The sequence below is a fragment of the Eretmochelys imbricata genome, chromosome 2 (genome assembly GCF_965152235.1).
Source record: "Eretmochelys imbricata isolate rEreImb1 chromosome 2, rEreImb1.hap1, whole genome shotgun sequence".
In the NCBI taxonomy this organism is placed as follows: Eukaryota; Metazoa; Chordata; order Testudines; family Cheloniidae; genus Eretmochelys; species Eretmochelys imbricata.
In genome coordinates, this window is record NC_135573.1 from 39922739 (window position 1) to 39943956 (window position 21218).

Sequence of the window (21218 nt, forward strand, 5' to 3'; positions counted from 1 at the left end):
CTTCCTCAAATCTAAAACTGGTCAGAGATCCCCATCTTTTTTCCACACCAGGAAATATCTTGAATAAAACTCTTGACCCCACGGACCCTAGGATACCTCTTTCAGCATCTATCAGAAGCAATTTCTGAACTTCATCTGGAACTGATGAAGACAGAATCTTTTAGGCATCTTAGCCTTACTAAATGAGGCAGCCAGAGCCAAAATAGGCCTCTTAATCTTTGGTTTCAGAGTAGAAGCCGTGTTAGTCTGTATTCGTAAAAAGAAAAGGAGTACTAGCGGCACCTTAGAGACTAACCAATTTATTTGAGCATAAGCATCCGATAAAGTGAGCTGTAGCTCCCAAAAGCTTATGCTCAAATAAATTGGTTCGTCTCTAAGGTGCCACTAGTACTCCTTTTCTCTTAATCTTTGGATCTGATGATCTCCTGGAGACCAATGGCTTAGCAACAACAGCTTCTTTAAGCAGGAATAGTTGCAGTCTATTCTGCCATTCTTTATGAGCTCTGAATGTAAAAATCTGACGAACAGAACATCCAAAAGGAGAGTGGCCTTCTCCAAGACTCTTAAGACACCTAACGTGGTCATCTGACACCGGGAAGATAGCTGGGCATAAAGAACACCTCTTACATCTGCTTTTTCTTTGGTTCTGTCATCATACAGAACCAAACCTAAAATTATATTAAACTAAGTACAACTACAAACTCTCGAATTTAACTAACATTATAAGCTACCAACAACAATTATCTAAAAACCCCAGCTCTGAAGGACCAGATTAGCTCACTTCCATCTGGTTGAAGCAGCTGGAAGGAAGACAGACAGTAGAGAGTGCAACACCTCCTTATATAACCTTTCCCTGAGAGCATTCAAAGACGCTATGGGGAAGGGTAGACCAGTTAGGGCATTATGCATAAAGGGGACTATGCAGAACCACTCAAAGAAGAAACAATTGAAAGGCAAAATCCCAAAATGGATAAAAAAAAGTGGCTACGTTCTTTTATAATCTTCAGTGTAGCACAAAATCAGCTATTATAATAAATTACATATCATCCTAGATATATTCTGCCAGGCAGATTTAAACTCACAGCTCCACTAATAGAATAAAAAGGATCAATATTGACATTAATGCAATATATAGTTCATGAAACATGAAAAGTGGCTTGATAATAGTCCCAAGTATCCACACAGGGCAAAATGCACTTCTGCATATTGCTATTGACCAGACATCTAAAAATAAAATCAGAAACGTAGTCCAAGATGCTCATGATGATATCCAACAATGTAGAAAAATATAAGGAAAACGTTGCCATCCGCACACATAACCCCCTTTTCATTTTTCTTCTTATTTTTTGGTGCTCAGCCAAAATATTTATTGCTGTAATTACAACTGCCGCTTTTACCTGATCTGAGTTGATTTGGAAACCTTCCCAGTCAAGGTGGCAGTATAAAGATTTGTGTGATTGCAAACAAGTAGTTATTTCAGTACACAAAAAGGAGTGCAGGAAGTTAATCATGCTCAATAGTGGTTTTGAAGCTGGTGTGGAAGGCTTCATTAATGGCAGACAGTCATGCATGTATACACATACACTCTTAATTAGAAGCTGGACACTTCTGACCAATAAGTTGCGAGTTCTATCAGGGGTAAAAACTGGCAGCCATTTTGAGCACCAGTCAGATCTAGTCCAGTGCCAGGAGAAGACGGAGCTGCCAGTGGTAACCCAGACAGAATCTGTGGATTGGATCTCAAAAGTTTCCTGTAATTTTATAGAGGTCAGCGGGATTGAAACTGGAGAAACACCATAAAGGAGGAATCACAGACTGGAAGTCCAATGTCTTCGTGAAGGTCCCCACTCTACCTTCCCCCCACCCCCCAAAGAGATAATTTATGAATACACTAGTTCCCAGGTATACAAAAAAAATTGTTTTTAAGTAAACGTAACTTCCATGAAATGAAACAAACATTCCTACAGACGGCACCCTCTATTTAACTACAGAACAAGTACAGTACATGAAGCATTAATGCGAACTACCTGACAGCCTTCCTCATACCTGTCCCAGGGGAACTGGCTGTGGATTTGGGTTAATTTTACTGAGATAAGGGCCAGACCTTTCCACTCTAGCCTCTCTGCTAAAACAGTCAACTAGTTAGTGACAACTGCAGTAATGATGATTTTGGACATAAATACACTTATCTACTAGAGGAAATGGTTCAAGCTATAAATTCATTTCATTTACAGCAGGGAAGTTTAACATTTTTAAAGTTTTCATGAATGAATGCCAGCCATCCAGTGATTTGATTGGCTGGCACAGACTTCATTAATATAAATTACAAGAGCACATTTAAAGAACACCTATATCCAATCAGAAACCTAACATTTAAAATAGTGTGTGTATATATATATATTTAAATGGTAATTTTTTCTATAACTGCTCTCTAACTAAAGCACGTAACCATCTTGTTTACATCAAATCAGAATGCAGCAAATCAATAATGATATATGAAGAAAATATTTTTCTACTGAATCAATAATTTAAACCTACAGGAATCACGCAGTATAAAAATCCTTTTAGAATAGTATAAAAGAACACTGACATTGAACATTAATATACTGCTTATTTTATTAACAATTGATGATTGACTTCAACGTTTATCCAGCAGCATAAGACCAAATGTTCTAATCTTTTATTGACATCTCTAAGGACAATGTACAAAGTTAAGGTATTTTATCTGTAAATCACATACTGAAAATGAAAAAATATGGTAACTAAGGACAATATCACCAAAAATCAACAAAATATGAATAGTGGGTAAGATGCGTCTTTGAACACATTGAAATGTTTAAAAAAGATGGGAATGACTGACCACCAACAGAGATAAAGAGGTGGGTTTCACATAAATATAAATGTAATTACACTAACATTGCTCCATGTACTCTGGCATGTGTTTTATGGTAATCTAGGATCCATAAAAAAAAGTTTTTTATGTAATGAAGTAAAAGAAAGTAAATAATTCATTATTAAAACGGCAGCACCATTTGACACTATCCTGAAGACTGTGTCAATGTTTCCACTATAAATGTCTGTTGTCAGAGGTTTATAATTCAGCCATAAAAATTTGATCCGTGTTAAAACTTGGCATAGAAGATCTCAAGTCTCTGACTGAATATTTTTCCAAAATTAAAAAGAATAACTTTGCTGATTTTAAGTGCAAAAATACAGGATTTTAGCATACAGTATTATTGCACATATGCACCAACTGCACTAGTACCACAAATCCTTAATACGTATGTAACAGTCAATCGTATGATAAATCATTAATATCAGGATGGTCCATGTAAGCTTTAAAATCATTGACGATTTAGTTATAAAGGTCCTAATATCCGTAAAGACTCAGCTTTTACTCATTTCTAAAAAAAACACAAAAGAAATGAATTTACAAAAAAAATTAACACAGGATTAACTGGTCCCACTGTGCCTAAGTACTGTATACATTTAAGTGCACCAGTGCACAATAGGATGTATTTTATGTACTAAGATACCTACATCTGATAGGAAAAATTACTAGAGAGTGTATCAGTAAAAATTAAATTAATGATCACAAGAGGTGCTGATTGCCTGCTTTGCACATATGCTACTGGAAGTTCATGTGTGCAAAACAAGTGTCTAAGCAGCATTCTGCATGAATACATTTCTAGATAAGCACTTAAAAATAGCAAGTGTCTGTAAAGAGTTTTGATCATTTAGTGCCAGATGTGTGTGTATGATATTGGATACTTACCCATTAAGAACTGGACTTGGACCACGAATTTTTTACACCTCGACCACTGACTATATTAAGTTTTGCTTAATACCAATCAGTGTGTAGGCCAGATTTGAAAATGCTCTATGTCCCATTACTAATCTCCTAAATCATACAGTCCCCAAACTTAACTTTGAGCTTCCCTTTTTCCCCTCTGTTTTCTCGACTCTTTATTCTGTGGTACAATTATTACAATCATTTTTGAAACTCAAGCAAAAAGCTGTCTGGATTGAACATGACTTTTTCTTTCTTAAATACGCTAGTATACATAATACATGCAGTCTATTAATAAACCAAGACACAAAAATTCCATAGTAGTTAACGTACTATGTTAGTGTTCACGTTCTTTGGTTTTTCTTATGAATGTCAAATTATACACTTAAAACCTGAAAAGTAGTTCATACATATGGATGTGAGGAAACAAAAGAAGACACTTTGATACCTACTTTGATAACAGATGGCATCTTGGAATTAAGATTATCATAAGTAAAATGCAGACGAGTTCTGAAGGAACACTTGTAAAGGAGAGGGTCCTGGTAAAATTCTATTTTTCCACTAGCATTTCTCTTATCAAGACACACTGTGCAGTCAGAAAAATTAATCACCTTCCTTAGTACCAGATCATTTGCTTTAAAAAGATAAAAAAAAATATTAAGACAGTTTAAAACATAAAAAATAAAAACCAAATACTTAATATGCATAGTATACTAATCTATGAGCGAACAGTAATAATCAATAAAAATAAATATTGACAGAAAGAGAAGAGACTGTCATTATAGTTAACAGTGTTATCTTTTATTTAAGCTACCACAAATATTACCGGTTCACATGACTAAAATAAAGAGCTTTAGCAAGAAGAAGAATTTTCTAAGTAAGCATTTGGTAATATATTTATCTTTACAGCTTACTAAAACGTTTTCTATTTAAACATGCACTTAAAGTGTGCGTTTTACACTTAAAAAAAAAAAAAAAAAAAAAACTTCCACAGAGATAACAATCCCACCCACACTTGAAAACTATTGTCCCAAACATAGCGGAGGCCTCAAATCCCCGGGAATAATGATTATCCAGAGGGGGTGAGGGGAGGAGGAAAGAGTATTGATCTTGAATGAAAGGGGAAGAAAGAACTTAATAAATCTAAACATTACACCTCCAATAATGCACTCGAAGGGTACATTCAGTTTTACTCGGAATAGCGGGGGGGTGGGAGGGTGGAAACAGCTGAAGCCAATAGTTAAAAATTAGGCAGAGAATATGGAAAGTGAATATCCAAAATGTACTCTCAATTTTCAGATACTTGATTATAAATCTGCAAGGACAAAAAAATCCTTGAATTATCATTAACCAAAAACATATTAATTTTTCCTTATAATCATAATTTTGCTAGAAATAACAGAGTTGCAGAAAACTCCAAAGATACAAAATCAATTCACAAAAAGAGTAGTTTCTTTCTAAGATCTTGTATGGCCTTGACTAACAGAGAAAAAAGTTATACATTTTCCTGTTTAAGAAGAATTTTATATTTTGCAGCCAAAGGCAGAACAGGGAAAGTCCTTCTTTCTCCTTCTTTGGCCCCTTTATCAATTCTCCTATGCCCCAGCCAAATGGATTACCCAGTGAGACCCTTCCTCTTAGGAGAACTCTATCCGGGATGACTAGTGCAACTGGGAAACAATGACGTATGGATCACCCTCCACACCCTGCTCTGCAATCCAACGACAGCTGAGAAGGGCAGAATGCCTTAACCTGTTTTTCCATGCTGTGATCAGTTTAACTTTTAATAAAATGCATATTTCAAAGATGGTCTTTCTTGTGAATTTGGTGATTATAAGAACAAACAATATAGGCTAGAGCCACGCACAGTGCAAATTTCTCAACTCACTTTGCACCTCAGAGCTGACCTTAAAACACTCCTAGCTACTGTAGTCTGTGCACAAGGATAAGACCAGCCCACTCATTTCTCTCTCCCTGGGAGAGTTTTGTTGATTTGATATGTGCCAAAAATTAAATGTGCCAAAATTGCACATTTTCGTCAGATAAGTTTTTATCTTGCAATTTCTGAAGCAAAATAAAATGTTATGATAAATTTGGATTCAGATATATTTTATAATGTTATAATATTACCATAATTATTATAAATTTTCGCTAGAGAAGACCGTCCAGTGGTTAGGATAATGGCACAATATGCAAGAGACTCATGTTCGATTCTCTGCTCTGCTACATATTTCCTATGTGACTGTGGGCAAGTCTCTCTTGTGCCTCAGTTCCTCATCTGTAAAATGAGGATAATAGGACTTCCCAGCCACACAAGAGAATTGTGAAGATAAATAGATTAAATATCGTGAGGCACTCCGATACCAAGGTATTGAGGACGACAAACCCCACCCTAAAATGAACAGATAACTTGATATTTTCCCCTACTGAAATGTGATGTGGCAGGTATTATTTCCCTTAACTGATGTAATAACTGATGGTCCTTTTATCCCATAAAATACACTGCACGTGTTTGCATTTGCATTCAGTCTACTTAATAGTCAACATATAAAATTACCATATTGTGGCCTGCAAGGTACTGGTAATGGAAAAAACAACTATGTTAAAAAAGAAAATTGAAAATATAACAGGAAGCAATTTCACTTCCAACCCTTAGAAAGCTACTTGCATGAAATTTAAACTCCCATCGAAGGAATAACAGTCCTAATACTACAGAATTTAAGACCCAAAAGTATCTACTCACCAGAGATGTCCATAAACGCACGATCCCAAAATTCATCCACTGTATAGCATTCTGCAGACGTGATATTGACTGAGAGAACAATATCATCCTCCACATACTTTAATATGAGATTGTTGATCACAATGTTGACATTGTTTACAACACGCCTAATCAAACTCTGCACATAACCTATCAAATGGAAACAAAAAGACAAACAGAATGATTCTCTGACGCTATGAGAAAGAGATGCTACTATTAATTTAATTATTACAAAAAAATAAAACAAATTATTTCCAAGGTGTATCTATTCCCAGTCATCAGAATACTAACCTTTTCCTAGTTAAAAGCACAAAGCACATAACTTCTTTAAGACTGCATTGAGTGCTACTGGGTGGATTAGCTTCCAACAAGTGTGGCAGAGGAAATATAAAAACAAAATTCTCGTCTATTAGTATGAGGTGTTAGATTGTTATGTTGAAACCTGATGGCAAAAATTAACCTTCAAATTTAATTTTTCAGGATAGTGCAAAATTTATTTCTTTTTTTGTGTGGGGAGATCACAAAATACTGCTACAGAAAGATTTTATGTGAACATACAAAAATGACTATTTTCAAAGAAAGATAGAAATGGACTTGGAAAGAATATACAAAGTTACTAGGATACTAGTTCAAAATACATGCCTTTACATGTATTTTTCCTTCTGAATCCATCTATAAAAAGTCACAGAACAACATCCATCTTTCTAAGTACTTTTATTACTCAATTTAAATTTTAATGACCAATATATTCATGTGCTCCTCAGTAAGAACTCTGTTAGGTATAACAGAATCAATTTCTGTCAACAACTCACACAGTTAGCACCTGCAATAAAGCCTACTGGGAAGAAACCTATTTAAATTTGTTCAACCATAACATGGCTGGAAAAACTAACTCTTTTATGCTTTCCCAGTGGAGGGTAAAAATTCTCATCTGAACAATACAGGAAAGAAATGCATTCCTATCCATGTTCAAGTTTTTCCTGTATACGGAATATATTAACAATGCCAATTAATTTATGCTGCGAAGGAAAAAACACAGATACAACTATTTAAAAATTATTATATTTTAAATTATATTACTTATGCATCACTATATTTTAAATTATTACCTACCCATACATCAATATCATATGTAAAAACACATGCATTATATATTATGGAGACAGTGATGGTCACTATAGTTTAAATTGATTGAAAAAAGGCAGTTAAAGTTAGAACTTATTCCACTTATTATACAAAATAAAATATTGCCTTTAGAAACTCATGTCACACGTTAATGGGGTATGATTTACTTTTTAGTGTGTTTTAAATCCACTGAGGGAGGGGAGAGGAGGAGAGAACCTCACACAATCTTTAGCAATTTTTTGGGCCCCTTTCAAAGAATGTTGTTAAAACATAGCAAATGCAAACATACCACAGGTACCAATAATAATGTCTCGTGTATAGGGTACACAAAGAATTTCATATTTACACAAAATATTTATTCACCTAACTTCCATAACTTTGCTCACTAATGTCAAGACATTTGATGATGGATGCCATTTTCTATGGACGGTGAAGAGAAATTTACTAAACAAGAGCAAATGTAAGATGCTTTTAACTGGGGCTGCAGATAGGATTTATAGGTCCTTCAACAAGCTGTCAAAGTAGGGCTCTCTGTGACCCAGAACCGTGCAGCAGCCTCACCCTTCTAAATAAAACATGTAGCACTCCTGCAACCCTATGCTTTGCTCCCAGAGAACTCATCTCCCCTTTGTTGTGCCTCCCACACCACCTCCATTGATAATGCCTCATCCCTTGACCAGCTAGATACCCATACTAAATTTCATTCTTTTTTTTTTAATACCATCTCATTGCCATGACACAGAATACAAGTGTTGCCAACGTGCAAGAGACAGTCAACAGTCAGATCCCTGTTACAAGTTGGTACCATCTGCCCAGGATGGGTCATTATCTCTGGGAGACAGATTACCAACATTCACTTTAATAGAGCCTTCACGTTCTCAGTGAGTTCAGTTACCACATTAATGAAAGCTGATAATATTGCTTCTAATGTGGCACTCCATTTCTTGATCCACTTTATGTAAGCTGAGATCTGCCCGCTGCACTAAATTTACAAACAAAGATTATTTTGAATTTGAGGATAATTTCTCCTTATAGATAGTTAGCATTAAAGTTGAGATTCAACTTCTATTCCAACTCTCCTTTTTCCAGTCTATCATACAAATATTGGGCTGCAATTTTCTTCGTTTGATTTCATCCTAAAATGTGTGGGGGCTTTTTGGTCCACATTTGAGCAAAGTTGATAAGCCGTTTTCAATTTATAGAAGTACAAATTCACATACTTCCCCTGTATACGTTCTTATCAGATGATTTGCATTTGCATAATTCTAAAATGGCTGAAACTGAACTCTTTGCCGTGTTTTAAAAGTTATTTTACATATGCAAATGGGGTTTTAAGATTTCCCTTGAACATATTCAGAATCAACAATATTCAATATCTGAGTATTTTTTAAAGATTTAATATGAAAGGTTGACCACACAATGTGCAATAAATCTTTCATTATATTAAAAATATTTTGAACAAGCTTAACTCCCACATAATTATTTATTTTTAGACATTTCTATTATGCTATGATCTTGCCACTATCATGAGTGTATTAAAGCATAATAAATATGACATTAAGGAGGCGAAGTATTTCTTTGGAGACTTGTGTAAGGAAACAAGATGGAATCCAGGAGGCCAAGTGAAAGCTGTCAATATTAAGCTGTGAAATTTACAGTTCTCTCATCTTACATGACCTTTTCACTAACTGAATCTGCCCTTTTGCCCTACTGTCAACCAACTACTGAAATGAACATGTAGAAGTATAAAACTTGCTGAAAAAAGCTTGTAACTGAAATTCAAAAGATGAAAAAGGGTAAAATGTATTAGTTCATCCTTGATGAACATTAGAATACAGACTAAAAAGATCTGCAGAAGGAGTTGTAGTATTATAAAGTGCTTGATTCCTGTTTACACTAAGACCACTTTAAACTGCTCTGACGGTGTAAAGGAAAAAAGTGGAAGTAAATTATACTTACATCCACATTAAAACTGCATTAAATGACTGAAGTGGTATAAAGTGGCCTCCGTGCAAATAACAATCAGGCCCCAAAATATTTAGGCTTTTTAAAAAGTTGCAATGTGCACAGTACAAATATCAATTAGACTATATTTTATGATAAAAATTTTAAATGGTCTGATTCTGATCTAACTTACACTGTTTTCTTCTGATGTAACTTTAATACATTAAATGGCGTTACTCTTGATTTGCATCAGAGAAACAGAATCAGGTTCAGCAAAACAAGTGAAATCCTTACCCCGTTAAAATCAATAGCAAAACTCTCACTGATTTCAATAGGCTCAGGATTTCACTCATATTTAAATGTAAAATTAAAAGAGCTCTAATTTTTTCTTATTCTGAAAATATTTAAAACAAAGCTTTTTTATTTCAAAGCCTGATATATCTTTACTTGTATTGTTATATTTCAAAATAATGCAAAAAAGAGTGACACTTTTTCAATTCCCTGATTTAAATCTGCACACTTACATAATCATCATTTAAATGTTGTTTCACATAAAATTCACATGCTTATGCAGAGAATATTGACTTTCTAGAGTTTCATCAATATTCAGCCAGCTAAATCTCCTATAAGCTTTAGGTGAATTATAAAAATATGATAGACTAAAGTATATTAAAATGTATAAGATTCCTAAATATGCACGAAAATATTCACAACAGAATGCACTCAACTGTGGCAAAATTTATAAGAACCATGAAACACCATGAGGAAATTCAGAGAGCAGAAAGCTTATAAATTTAATTTTTAAAATGTATATGGAACACAATTTCATTTTTTTTTTAAATACTGATTTCCTCTTTCCTAATATCTTAGTCATAGGGCATGTCTATACTTGCAGCTAGATTGGCACTGCTGCGATCGATGAAGTGGTGTCGATTTAGCAGGTCTGGCGAAGACCCACTAAATTAATGGCAGACACTCTCCCGTTGACTTCTGTACTCTAGTTCCCGGAGAAGTGCAAGGTAAGTTGGAGAGAGCGTGTCTCCCGTCAAAACAGCGTAGTGTAGACACCACTGTAACTAGACATAAGTTACGTCGACTTCAGTTATGTAACTTACGTAACTGAAGTAGCGTAACTTAGGTCGACTTTCAGCTGTAGTGTAGACCAGCCCATAATGATCCCTTCTGTTCTCAGAGGTTATGGACCATACAGCAAGCAGCACTTACTGCAAGGATGTACTTCAGGTCTCTGCAATTTTGCTTCAGTAGGAATGTCTATTTCCCCTTCAGTCTCCACAAGGCAACTTTCTGGCATGATTGAGGCAATAGTTCAATCATTGTTTTTCAGCACCCTCAGAATCTGAATATGGCTTCACCACCATGGCAGCAAAGGGTAGACAGAGTCCGCAGGTATCATAATTGGCACAGAAACAGTAGCAGTGTTCCAGCTTTGTGGAGCAAGCAGTATCCCCTCCACCAGTCCAAACAGAAATTCTTTAATATTCCGGCTTTATAAGCCTTTCAAAGCCAGTCAGTTTTGACATCCATGATGCTTTCTCTGTGATCCACTATAGTTTGCCTAACCACAACATAGTAAGATTTTTCCGCTGGAGAAAACTCTGATTATGGGAATAAAAAACTGGGAAGCGTGTTCTATCAAGAGTTTCCTGCAGTTTTGGTGCAAAACAATTATCAAAGTTAAAAAAAATCTGAAGTTGCTTTCTCTTTCATCAGTAATTATTTTGCTCAAATATAAAGTGAAGGAAGAACTGGACCTCACAAACTAAATAGGATCAGACTGGATGAGTGTGATGCTTCCCAGGGCTAGGCAGGGTTGTGAGGTATCTTGCTACCACCTGCCCATAGTGTGAGGAAGCCTTAACTGTGCCTGCCATGGATCAGCTTGCCAACTCCACCAGCCACAGACAATACAAGAACTCCCCTCTATGCCCCACTGTCTCTTTACAGGTTAGCAATAGGCACACTCCACCTTGAGCCCTCAGGGCAAGCATTTCCCTGGAATGTTCAGCCCCTGTTCCGCTCACAGTACTCACAGATTCACTGCTTCCAAAGAAACAGCACTCCTCAGCTTACCAGTTTCACCTCAGATCACCACTCAACTTAACACACAACACTTAGATATGTTTATAGTGAAATCAAGTATATGTTTATTTAATAAAATAAATTCAAATAGCAGCAAGTAGAAGTATTGGAAACAAATGGTTACATATAAAGTAAAATAAATAAAAGCATTCTAAAAGCCTACACTTGAACTCGGTATTCTCATGTCTTGTAAAGTAGTGCTCACCCAAAGTTCTTGAAGAGCTCTATAATGAGACTTGGCTGTGATCCTCCTTTCATCAGACAAGGACGTGGTCAGCTTGCCTCCCCACTGAAGGACGCTGTACGTTTCCTTGTACCCCCAGATATACCCTAACAACCTTTTGTAGTTAGTCATTAACAGGACACTGCCTGCTGTTTGTTTCATCCTGTGAATTTCTTCTTGTAGATTTCGCAATAGTTTCTTCTGCCTGTGGCTCAGTATGGAAATAGGCCTACACTGTGAGACATACAAAAAATGCATGACCAGACAGGGAGATAAGTGTATGTTACCTTCCACCTGAAAGGAATATGCATGAGGCATGTCACCTCCCGGTGACCTGCCTTAACTCCAAGACCTTACTATAATTTTCAGTATAAATACACAACTCCTTAAATATTATCCATACATACACTTTGCAATGATTACAATGACTAGTGGGCTATTGGCTCTCGGTAGAGTCCTCATATACCACAGTTCAGTGAACTATTATGCATATATCTGACCCAGAGCATTCCTGTTAAAACCCTATGCACCCCCTGTGCATTCTCTCACTTGGCACCATCACTACCACCACTCTGAAAATGGTCATCTGTTGACCCTGGAAAACTGTTTCTGCCAGACTGCTGATGTCTCCCTCCAAGCTAAGAGCCCTGAATTTTCTCCCACACGTGAATATTTTATGCTGAACTCTATCAAGCAGCACTTCCTTCCAGTACATTACACCAGCCTCTGAGAAAATACTTGGGCCTTTGGGAAGCTCATGTTGATTTGAGTGATTCCAGCACTCTGGTGTGATGCTTGCTAAACACCAAAAGTAGTCTATTTACAGTAGGAGATATGCTACGTTAATAAGAGTGAGATATATGGATTAAAGCCTACCTAGGACGTAACAGCTAAATCATAGAACAAGATTCACAGTGTTTGGATTCCTATGTTGCATATCTTATGGAACTTCTGAGTGACATGGAAGGTGGCTGATGCTAGATGCATAAAGAAACAAAACTGAACTTGGAGAACTTAGCTCTGCTGAAAGTCTGTCATGATGCATCCAAAGACATCAGCTCTTACTGATGCTCACTGGTAACAGTCCAAGTTGTTGAACTTTTCACACTGATATACTGAGTGTCCGTCCCTTCACCACACCACTGACTGTGTAGAGTGTGCCTACAGACCAGAAGTGACGATGTAATTACAGATCCACAAGAGCATCAAGGTTACAAAGTAACTACTGAAGCAGTAAGAGAAAAACATGATAACCAGGTGTTGATGCTTCACCAAGATACTGACATGCCCAGCAAGGTGCTCACCTTAGGCAATTATAGGTTCCTGCCTGGAAAAGCGCATTTCATGATGCAATTGTTCTTGGAGAAATGCCCCTCTTGGAGGATCTACGCTACATATGATGTCTGTGTTCCAAAAAGCATGCCTCCAGAGCACCTATATCGTGAAGATTCTCACAGAAACCAATATTCCAACGTGCCAAAACCATCACTAAGGAACTGATGATTTCCCGCACAAGGCTTCTGTGGGTTGGGTCAGGATAACTAGGTCTCAGAACCTCATGATGTGGAGATGGGACACAATGAGCCAAGATGGACAAACTCTACTACCACTGAGCTGAAGTGCTGCCCAGTTAGGAGATGTGTACCAAAACTCCTGTATATCCAAGTCACTGAAGTTCCAGACTTCCTTCAACACCAATAATTTATCAAGGCAAACAAATCAAAGCAGTCTTTAAATCCTTGGCTCTAACACAGGTGTCCATGTACCAAAGTGAGGCAAAACAATATATAATAGAAGCATAAAAATGTAGGGCCAGAAGGGACCTCAAGAAATCATCTAGTCCATTTCTACAAACTGAGGCAGGATGATCCTCGTGCTATCTAGGCTTGTATCCCTTGATATATTCCCTAACACAAAGTGCTCTGCACACAAACTTTAATGTCCTCTCCCAAGGTCAGATTAATGAGACAACTGCTAACTTCAGCCTTCTGCTACTTTGACGTGGAAGAGAAAGGCCTCATCAACTCTGAAGGCCCAGAATAATAATGTCCAAAAAAAGACGCTAAAAAACTGTAGTGCCCTAGACCTAGATCAAGAAGTTTGCCAGAAAGAAAAATACCACAAGGAAAACATCCAATGCTATGTGCACAAAAGAGGATGATTTCTTAAATTCACATTAGCACACACTGAAAACCTTGTAAGAAGACAAAGAAAATAAGATATTGAGATAAGCTTCTCAACTTTTATCATCCTGAACACACAGATGTACATCAGCCAAAATTACTGGAAAAACTAGAAAGCGCTATTCCTTGTGCAAAGGCCTACGAAGAATTAGCAGGAAAAGATTTGTCTTTTCTTTAAGTTAAAGTTTTATTTTAATTTAGCTGTGTTTTGGAATACTGCTAGATCCTTTTCACCTCAGACTAATTTGTGGATGGTCAGCACTTCTGAAACATCAGGCTACTATTAGGTGCCTACATATATTTAATGCACCTAACTTTAAGCACACAGATTTGAAAATTTGGGCCCAAGTTAATAAACCTTTAACCTATTTTATTTATAAAATCCATATAAAGCATACAAATAAACAATTACAATCTAGTTCATGAAAGGTATGTTGTACATTACCTGGCGGTAAATCAGGATCAGAAGGAGCAGTTTGCTGGATTCGTCGTGGTTTCACTGCTGATTTTGCACTCTCTGTGGTACTGCGGTTTGTTGAACTGGAACCACTGCTTTCATGGTCTTCCTGGAAATCAAACAAATATTAATCTGAATTATTCAAAGAAGAAAAAAATTAACTGATGAGCAGCTGAATGTAAGGGATTTATGATTGCTAGATTTGATAAATATAATATTTTTGCCAGTATTGTTCCTTGTACACTACAGTTTGTGTTTAACCATAAATTATACAGTAATTTGGGATTAACTAGAAAGCAAAAAACAGATGATTTGAAATGCAAATAAAAAACAGTATCAATCCAATATTTAATTGATTGGTTTTGTTTTAGCAAAAGTCACACATTATAGTGATGACCGTAATTAGCTGCAATTCAGACAAAACATTCCTGAAAAAATCAAAGAAAAAGCCCTACAGACTATAAAAATAAATGTGAGAAACACTATCCACCTTTATCGGATTAGCCTAAGTGTTTGCTCATGAAACAATCTTGAACAGTTCCAACATGTCAGAGTCATGTCCTTTCTACCACAGTTAATTAAAGCTGCCTCATGAAGCAAGACATTCTCTCAGACCCTTAAAACAGCAAATACTGCCCTAAAATAGATAAACAAACCTGAAGTAACTGCTCATCTTTAAGCTTTTATATGACTGATTTACCTTCAACACTTTGGCAACAGAAAACATGGCTCACTCATAAAATAACTGAGTTAAAAATGTATGTTAAACGATAAATACTTGCAACATAGAAAATTCACACACACAAAACTTAGTTATGTGGAGTTAGGGTTGCAATGGCTCAACTATTGTGTCGTGTCTCCTGTGCCCTTCCAGAATGTGTGTTTATCATCAAAACTCGTGTTTAGAAAACCAATACATTATAGTTAATGCCTTATCATAAGAATACTAATATTACAAGAAGAAAAAAAACCTTAATTCTGCTGCCTGTGATCCCTGCCCTGAGGTTCCCATAGAGAGATCAGGGTACTTTACCCATTCTTAAACCTTTTTATCTGATGTGAACTGAGCCTACCAGCAGCAATATGTCCTGGATCATAATGCTGCCCAGATCACAAGGGTTGCTGGAGTGTATGAACACAAGTCCTGTTAAGAAACTATAATGGGCAATAAAAGTGGCAGTGTTTTATGGAGAGGTGACATTCCTAGTTCCTGTTGGCATTCCTGCTACAACACAGTTAAAATTGCGTGGTTATGTTGTGTGAGAAGTGTCATCTTCAGTCTGTATTTCTGGATTTTCTAACATTTCTTGTTTAATGTTCTTGTAAGAATTACATGAGGGGATCTTAACCCTGTATTTCTTGGTTTTTCAAGGTTTCCTCAGACAACATGAAAAGCATGTCCAACTTATGAAAAGGTCTGTCTCTAAACAAAACTTAAAGAGATGTAAAGACAGTCAAGGGAATGCCACAACCTTTCCATTTCATATTTGGAAGAGGGAGAAAAACTATTTATGTCAATTTCCCTGATTGACACAAAATGGAGATAACATTTCAGGAAGAAAGGAAGAGATAATATTTACCAACAACTTAGTCTGGAAGAAGACTAAATACATGACAAAACCTAAAATCAACAACTAGCATACTGACCCATCTAAATAAGGAGGACAAGAAAGAATATGCCTTTTACAGAAAAAATGAATCCCAAATGCTAAAAGGGCAGAAGAGAAAGCCTAGTAACAAATAAAACTTAAGATAGCACCGTGACGCTCTCCAGCAGTAGTCAGGGCTGAGACACACCTCACCACCACCCGCCCCTAGAGTGAAGCAGATTTGCCTAATGCCTGCTCTAGCTCAGCTCCCTCAAACGAACAGTCTCTGGTCATTGATAAGTACAGTCTTCCAGGACTCCATAGAGCTCACCCTCTCTTGTGCAGACTAGAGACAATCGTATCCAGCCCGTCACTGCACACTCCCAGAAATAACCAGGTACGCCTGTCTCTGAAGACAGTTTGACTGGCAAAACTCAGAATTAGGTCCCTTATAACAACACAGCACCGGAATCTACTTATAGTGAAAACAAATAAATCTTAATCTTTGTAAATAAACTTAAGAGCTAGTGAGCAAAGATAACGAACAACAGGTTACATGTAAAACAAAAGGTATAAAATGCTTCCCTTAGGGTCCAAGCTTAGTTAAATCCTTGTCTAAAGCAGTGGTTCCCAAACTTGTTCCGCCGCTTGTGCAGGGAAAGCCCCTGGCGGGCTGGGCCGGTTTGTTTACCTGCCGCGTCCGCCAGTTCGGCTGATCACGGCTCCCACTGGCCTGGAGCAGCGAACTGCAGCCACTGGGAGCCGCAATCGGCCAAACATGTGGACACGACAGGTAAACAAACCAGCCTGGCCTGCCAGGGGCTTTCCCTGCACAAGCGGCGGAACAAGTTTGGGAACCACTGGTCGAAAGCAATGTCTCACCTAAAGCAACTTCCCAACGTCACTAGCCCTCATGACCAGGATGCAACTTTCATGAATGCCAAAAGCACCGTCCTCTTTACTTCCCCGGTGAAGGACAAGAGGCCTTGTTCCTTCCTCTTATAGCTCAATAAATCTTTGAAATATTCCTTTGAAGTGTATTTCTAGATAAGACTCTTCTCCGCTGTGGCTGGTTCTCTGGTGTGCTCCCCAATGCTGGTTTCACATTTCCCCCTCGCACACATACACACAAACCCCTTCACCTCTCCCCCAGTCAACCTGTTTTTTCTGTTGGCTCCACATGCAAATGGGGCTTCCATTGTGTTGCCTTATAGTCCTTAATTTACACCAGAGACAGAGATAAGAGTCTGGCAGAAGAACTGTTTGTCCCCTTTGCCTTGTTACAGAATTTAAAACATAATTTCAGTGTGTATATGTATATATATATACACACATATACATACACACACACACACACTTTCTTATATATTGTCAGTACATATGTCAAGGTTCCTTCTTCACTCTGAACTCTAGGGTACAGATGTGGGGACCTGCATGAAAACCTCCTAAGCTTAGTTTTACCAGCTTAGTTTAAAACTTCCCCAAGGTACAAACTATTTTACCCTTTGCTCTTGGACTTCCATTGCCACCACCAAACATTTATCTGGGTTTATTTATTAGGAAAGCGTTGTTTGGAAACGTCTTTCCCCCCAAAATCCTCCCAACCCTTGCACCCCACTTCCTGGGGAAGGTTTGGTAAAAATCCTCACCAATTTGCATAGGTGACCATAGACCCAAACCCTTGGATCTTAAGAACAATGCAAAAGCAATCAGTTTCTGAAAAGAAGAATTTTAAAATAGAAGTAAAAAGTAAAAAAGAATCACCTCTGTAAAATCAGGATGGTAAATACCTTACAGGGTAATTAGATTCAAAACACAGAGAATCCCTCTAGGCAAAACCTTAAGTTACAAAAAGACACAGACAGGAATATCCATTCTACTCAGCACAGCTTAATTTCTCACCCATTTAAAGAAATCATAATCTAATGCATATCTAGCTAGATTACTTACTAAGTTCTAAGACTCCATTCCTGTTCTGTCCCCGACAAAAGCATCACACAGACAAACACAGACCCTTTGTTTTTCTCCCTCCTCCCAGCTTTTGAAAGTATCTTGTCTCCTCATTGGTCATTTTGGTCAGGTGCCAGCGAGGTTATCCTAGCTTCTTAACCTTTTACAGGTGAAAGGATTTTTCCTCTGGCCAGGAGGGATTTTTAAGGGGTTTACCCTTCCCTTTATATTTATAACAACATACATTTCACAGTGATATTAATGACTAGTTTGTCATCAGCTCTCATTTGATACCTTATAGGCCACTTTTTGGATAAGTGCAACAAAAGCAATGTGTTGGGTACAGTGAGTTTGTCAGGCCTGATAGGAGTTGCTGACCCAGAGTAGTGAACCCTTTGCAAGCTGGCACTAACAGCCCTCTGTATCTCAACAGAGTAGTCAACTGTTTTCTAGCTGGCACCAATGGATCTCTGTGTCACAAACACAAAAGATATTCTAAATGTGGGAAAATAGGAGAGAATAATAAAATAAATTTTCTCGAATCTTATTAATACGGCATATGATCCTACTACCTTGCACCTTCCTCATGGCCTACAAAAGGATAGAAACTTGATCTATCAGAAGCTTATGAGCAAGGTCCTGATTTCTTCAAAATCTCAAACTTTCTGCTGAAGAATTAGAGGTCACTATAATGTCTACTCTCCAAGCATCTTATCAGTGAAGAAAAAAGTTTCCCAAATCCTTCTGGAAACTAGGAATGTGCACAATTTGAAGATCTACTTCTATATGCTTTTCAGAGTGAGATTTCACAGATGTTTTGGCAGGTCTGGATGTGGCACTTCTCTTAACAGCTTTAAGGAAATGAGAAAGAAGAGAACTCTTGATGGCAGCTGGATCCCGTTTTTTGTACAGTGCTCATTGCAGCCATGATGGCCCAACTAGGATGACAAAGACTGTCTTTCTCAACCCTCCAAGGATTTTTATGAATAAGTGACACCAAAGGGGAATGCAAAAAACACACTTGTTTCCAGGAAATACAGAATTTACAATGGCTCCCAGCTGAGTTTCAGATTTCTTTAGAGTTGAGATTGCGCATGCAGAAATTACAAGTGATCTTCTGTTGATCTTAAATTAGGATTAACTGGTCATTTGGGTGATATGCGACCTCCCATCTTTTTATATAATTGATCAGTAATGGCTGATCAATCATATAAACAACTAAGGAATGTTGCTGGTATTGTCTGGGATTATGTTCCAGCGATTCTGGACAAAATTAGAAGATAGGAATCAGTTGGTGATTATGGATAATAGAGCATCTCACCAAGATTTTGTTTTAACACCTGTTGTTCAGCACCTCAACATATTGTAGAGTCTCATCAGTACAATATTGTTCTTTTGTCCATGAACCTTACAAATGAAAATTCTGATTTGGAAGGATATCTGAGCAATAATGACACTTGGATACACCTGCCCTCTCACATCCTCAACACTGAGAAGACAAAAGTTTTGCTGTTAGGTAGAGATCTTTTATAACAGGAAGCTTGCTCATCTCCTTCACTTGTAGAGGACAATTTATTCATAGATTTCAAGTTAAGAATTTTGGCATTATTTTGACCATGCCCTTTCCTTAGAAAACTGTGTTTCAGATTCTGTACAAAAATGTTTTTCTGATGAATCACTGCATTTTTATTTATCTTTTGATCTTGCCAAAGCAACAGATGCGCTGGTGACTACACAGCTCAATAAGCATGATCCCCTCTTTGCTTAGCATGTGGTAGAGTCATTGTCTCTTACCATTTACACAGAACGTTTTGGAAGGACTCATTACTGATATGAACCATTATGATCATATTATGCTTGCCCTGTGATAGTTAGTTGGTTACCAGTAAAAAAACCAGATTGTCTTTAAATTATCATTACCTCTTTTTAAACCACACATGGTGTTGATACTAGCTACATTCAAATTCTACTTTTTCAGCCTTGTACTAACCAGTGCACACTCACAAACCACCTGTCATACAAGGATCCCATCAGCACATGCAAAGTCTGCTGGCAATTGCACTTTTGCAACATGACTCCTACACAACAGAGAATTTGCTTATGCCTAAATCAGTCTCATTTCATTCCTCTCCATTTATAAAAAGCTCTGTAAAGCTTTTTTCATCCTGTAAGGTTTATTTTTTAAGGAAAAAGACCTTTGTTTCTGAATAAACTCCAATTTCAATCTTTTTTTATTTAAAATGGATCCCGTCATTTGTTGTTTGAATTAAAAATTTTAAGATTCTGAGATTTTATTATATTTTTGTTATATTGCATTTGTTTTTAATTTTAATACTTACTGAGCAATTAGTCTTTGCTGAGAGGGGAACAGTCTGCAATAGTTTGTTCAGTGTGTTGGATCTAACAAGGTAGTCAAAATAATATCTATATGCTCCAGGATGGTGACAAAAATAATACACAAGCACCACCCTAGGAAACATAACTATACATTACTATTAATAAGGAAATTCTAACGGAACACTCACAACTTTATTCCCACCTATGTGAACACTTGTAACAATATGTATCTAGCTACAGCTTAAAAACAGCTCAATCACAGAATCATAGAATATCAGGGTTGGAAGGGACCTCAGTAGGTCATCAAGTCCAACCCCCTGCTCGAAGCAGGGCCATTCCCCAACTAAATCATCCCCGCCACGGCTTTGTCAAGCCTGACCTTAAAAACCTCTAAGGAAGGAGATTCCACCACCTCCCTAGGTAACCCATTCCAGTGCTTCACCACTCTCCTAGTGAAAAAGTTTTTCCTAATATCTAATCTGATATCCAACATGATACAATAGTTTTTGTATCCAACATGATACAGTTAGTTTTTCCTAATATCCAACATAATACAATAATGTTTGAAAGTACTACTATATTTAGCGCTAGCTAATATGCACTCGTTTCCTTAAACTACACAATTATCCAAAAAGAAAAGGAGTACTTGTGGCACCTTAGAGACTAACCAATTTATTTGAGCATAAGCTTTCGTGAGCTACAGCTCACTTCATCGGCTGTAGCTCACGAAAGCTTATGCTCAAATAAATTGGTTAGTCT

General features: G+C 37.1%; 1 protein-coding gene across 14 annotated transcripts in view; it reads right to left on the reverse strand.

The window, feature by feature from the left end:
• The window catches only part of VPS13B (vacuolar protein sorting 13 homolog B), a 931639-nt gene that overhangs the window by 818971 nt on the left and 91450 nt on the right, over window positions 1–21218 (reverse strand). For all 14 annotated transcript variants that reach the window (XM_077809935.1, XM_077809942.1, XM_077809940.1 and 11 more), the window contains 3 exons: window positions 14572–14692; window positions 6534–6701; window positions 4243–4424 (listed from right to left, as the gene is read on the reverse strand). In XM_077809935.1, the coding sequence (XP_077666061.1) occupies window positions 4243–4424; window positions 6534–6701; window positions 14572–14692 (471 nt within the window). The remainder of the gene's footprint in view (window positions 1–4242; window positions 4425–6533; window positions 6702–14571; window positions 14693–21218) is intronic.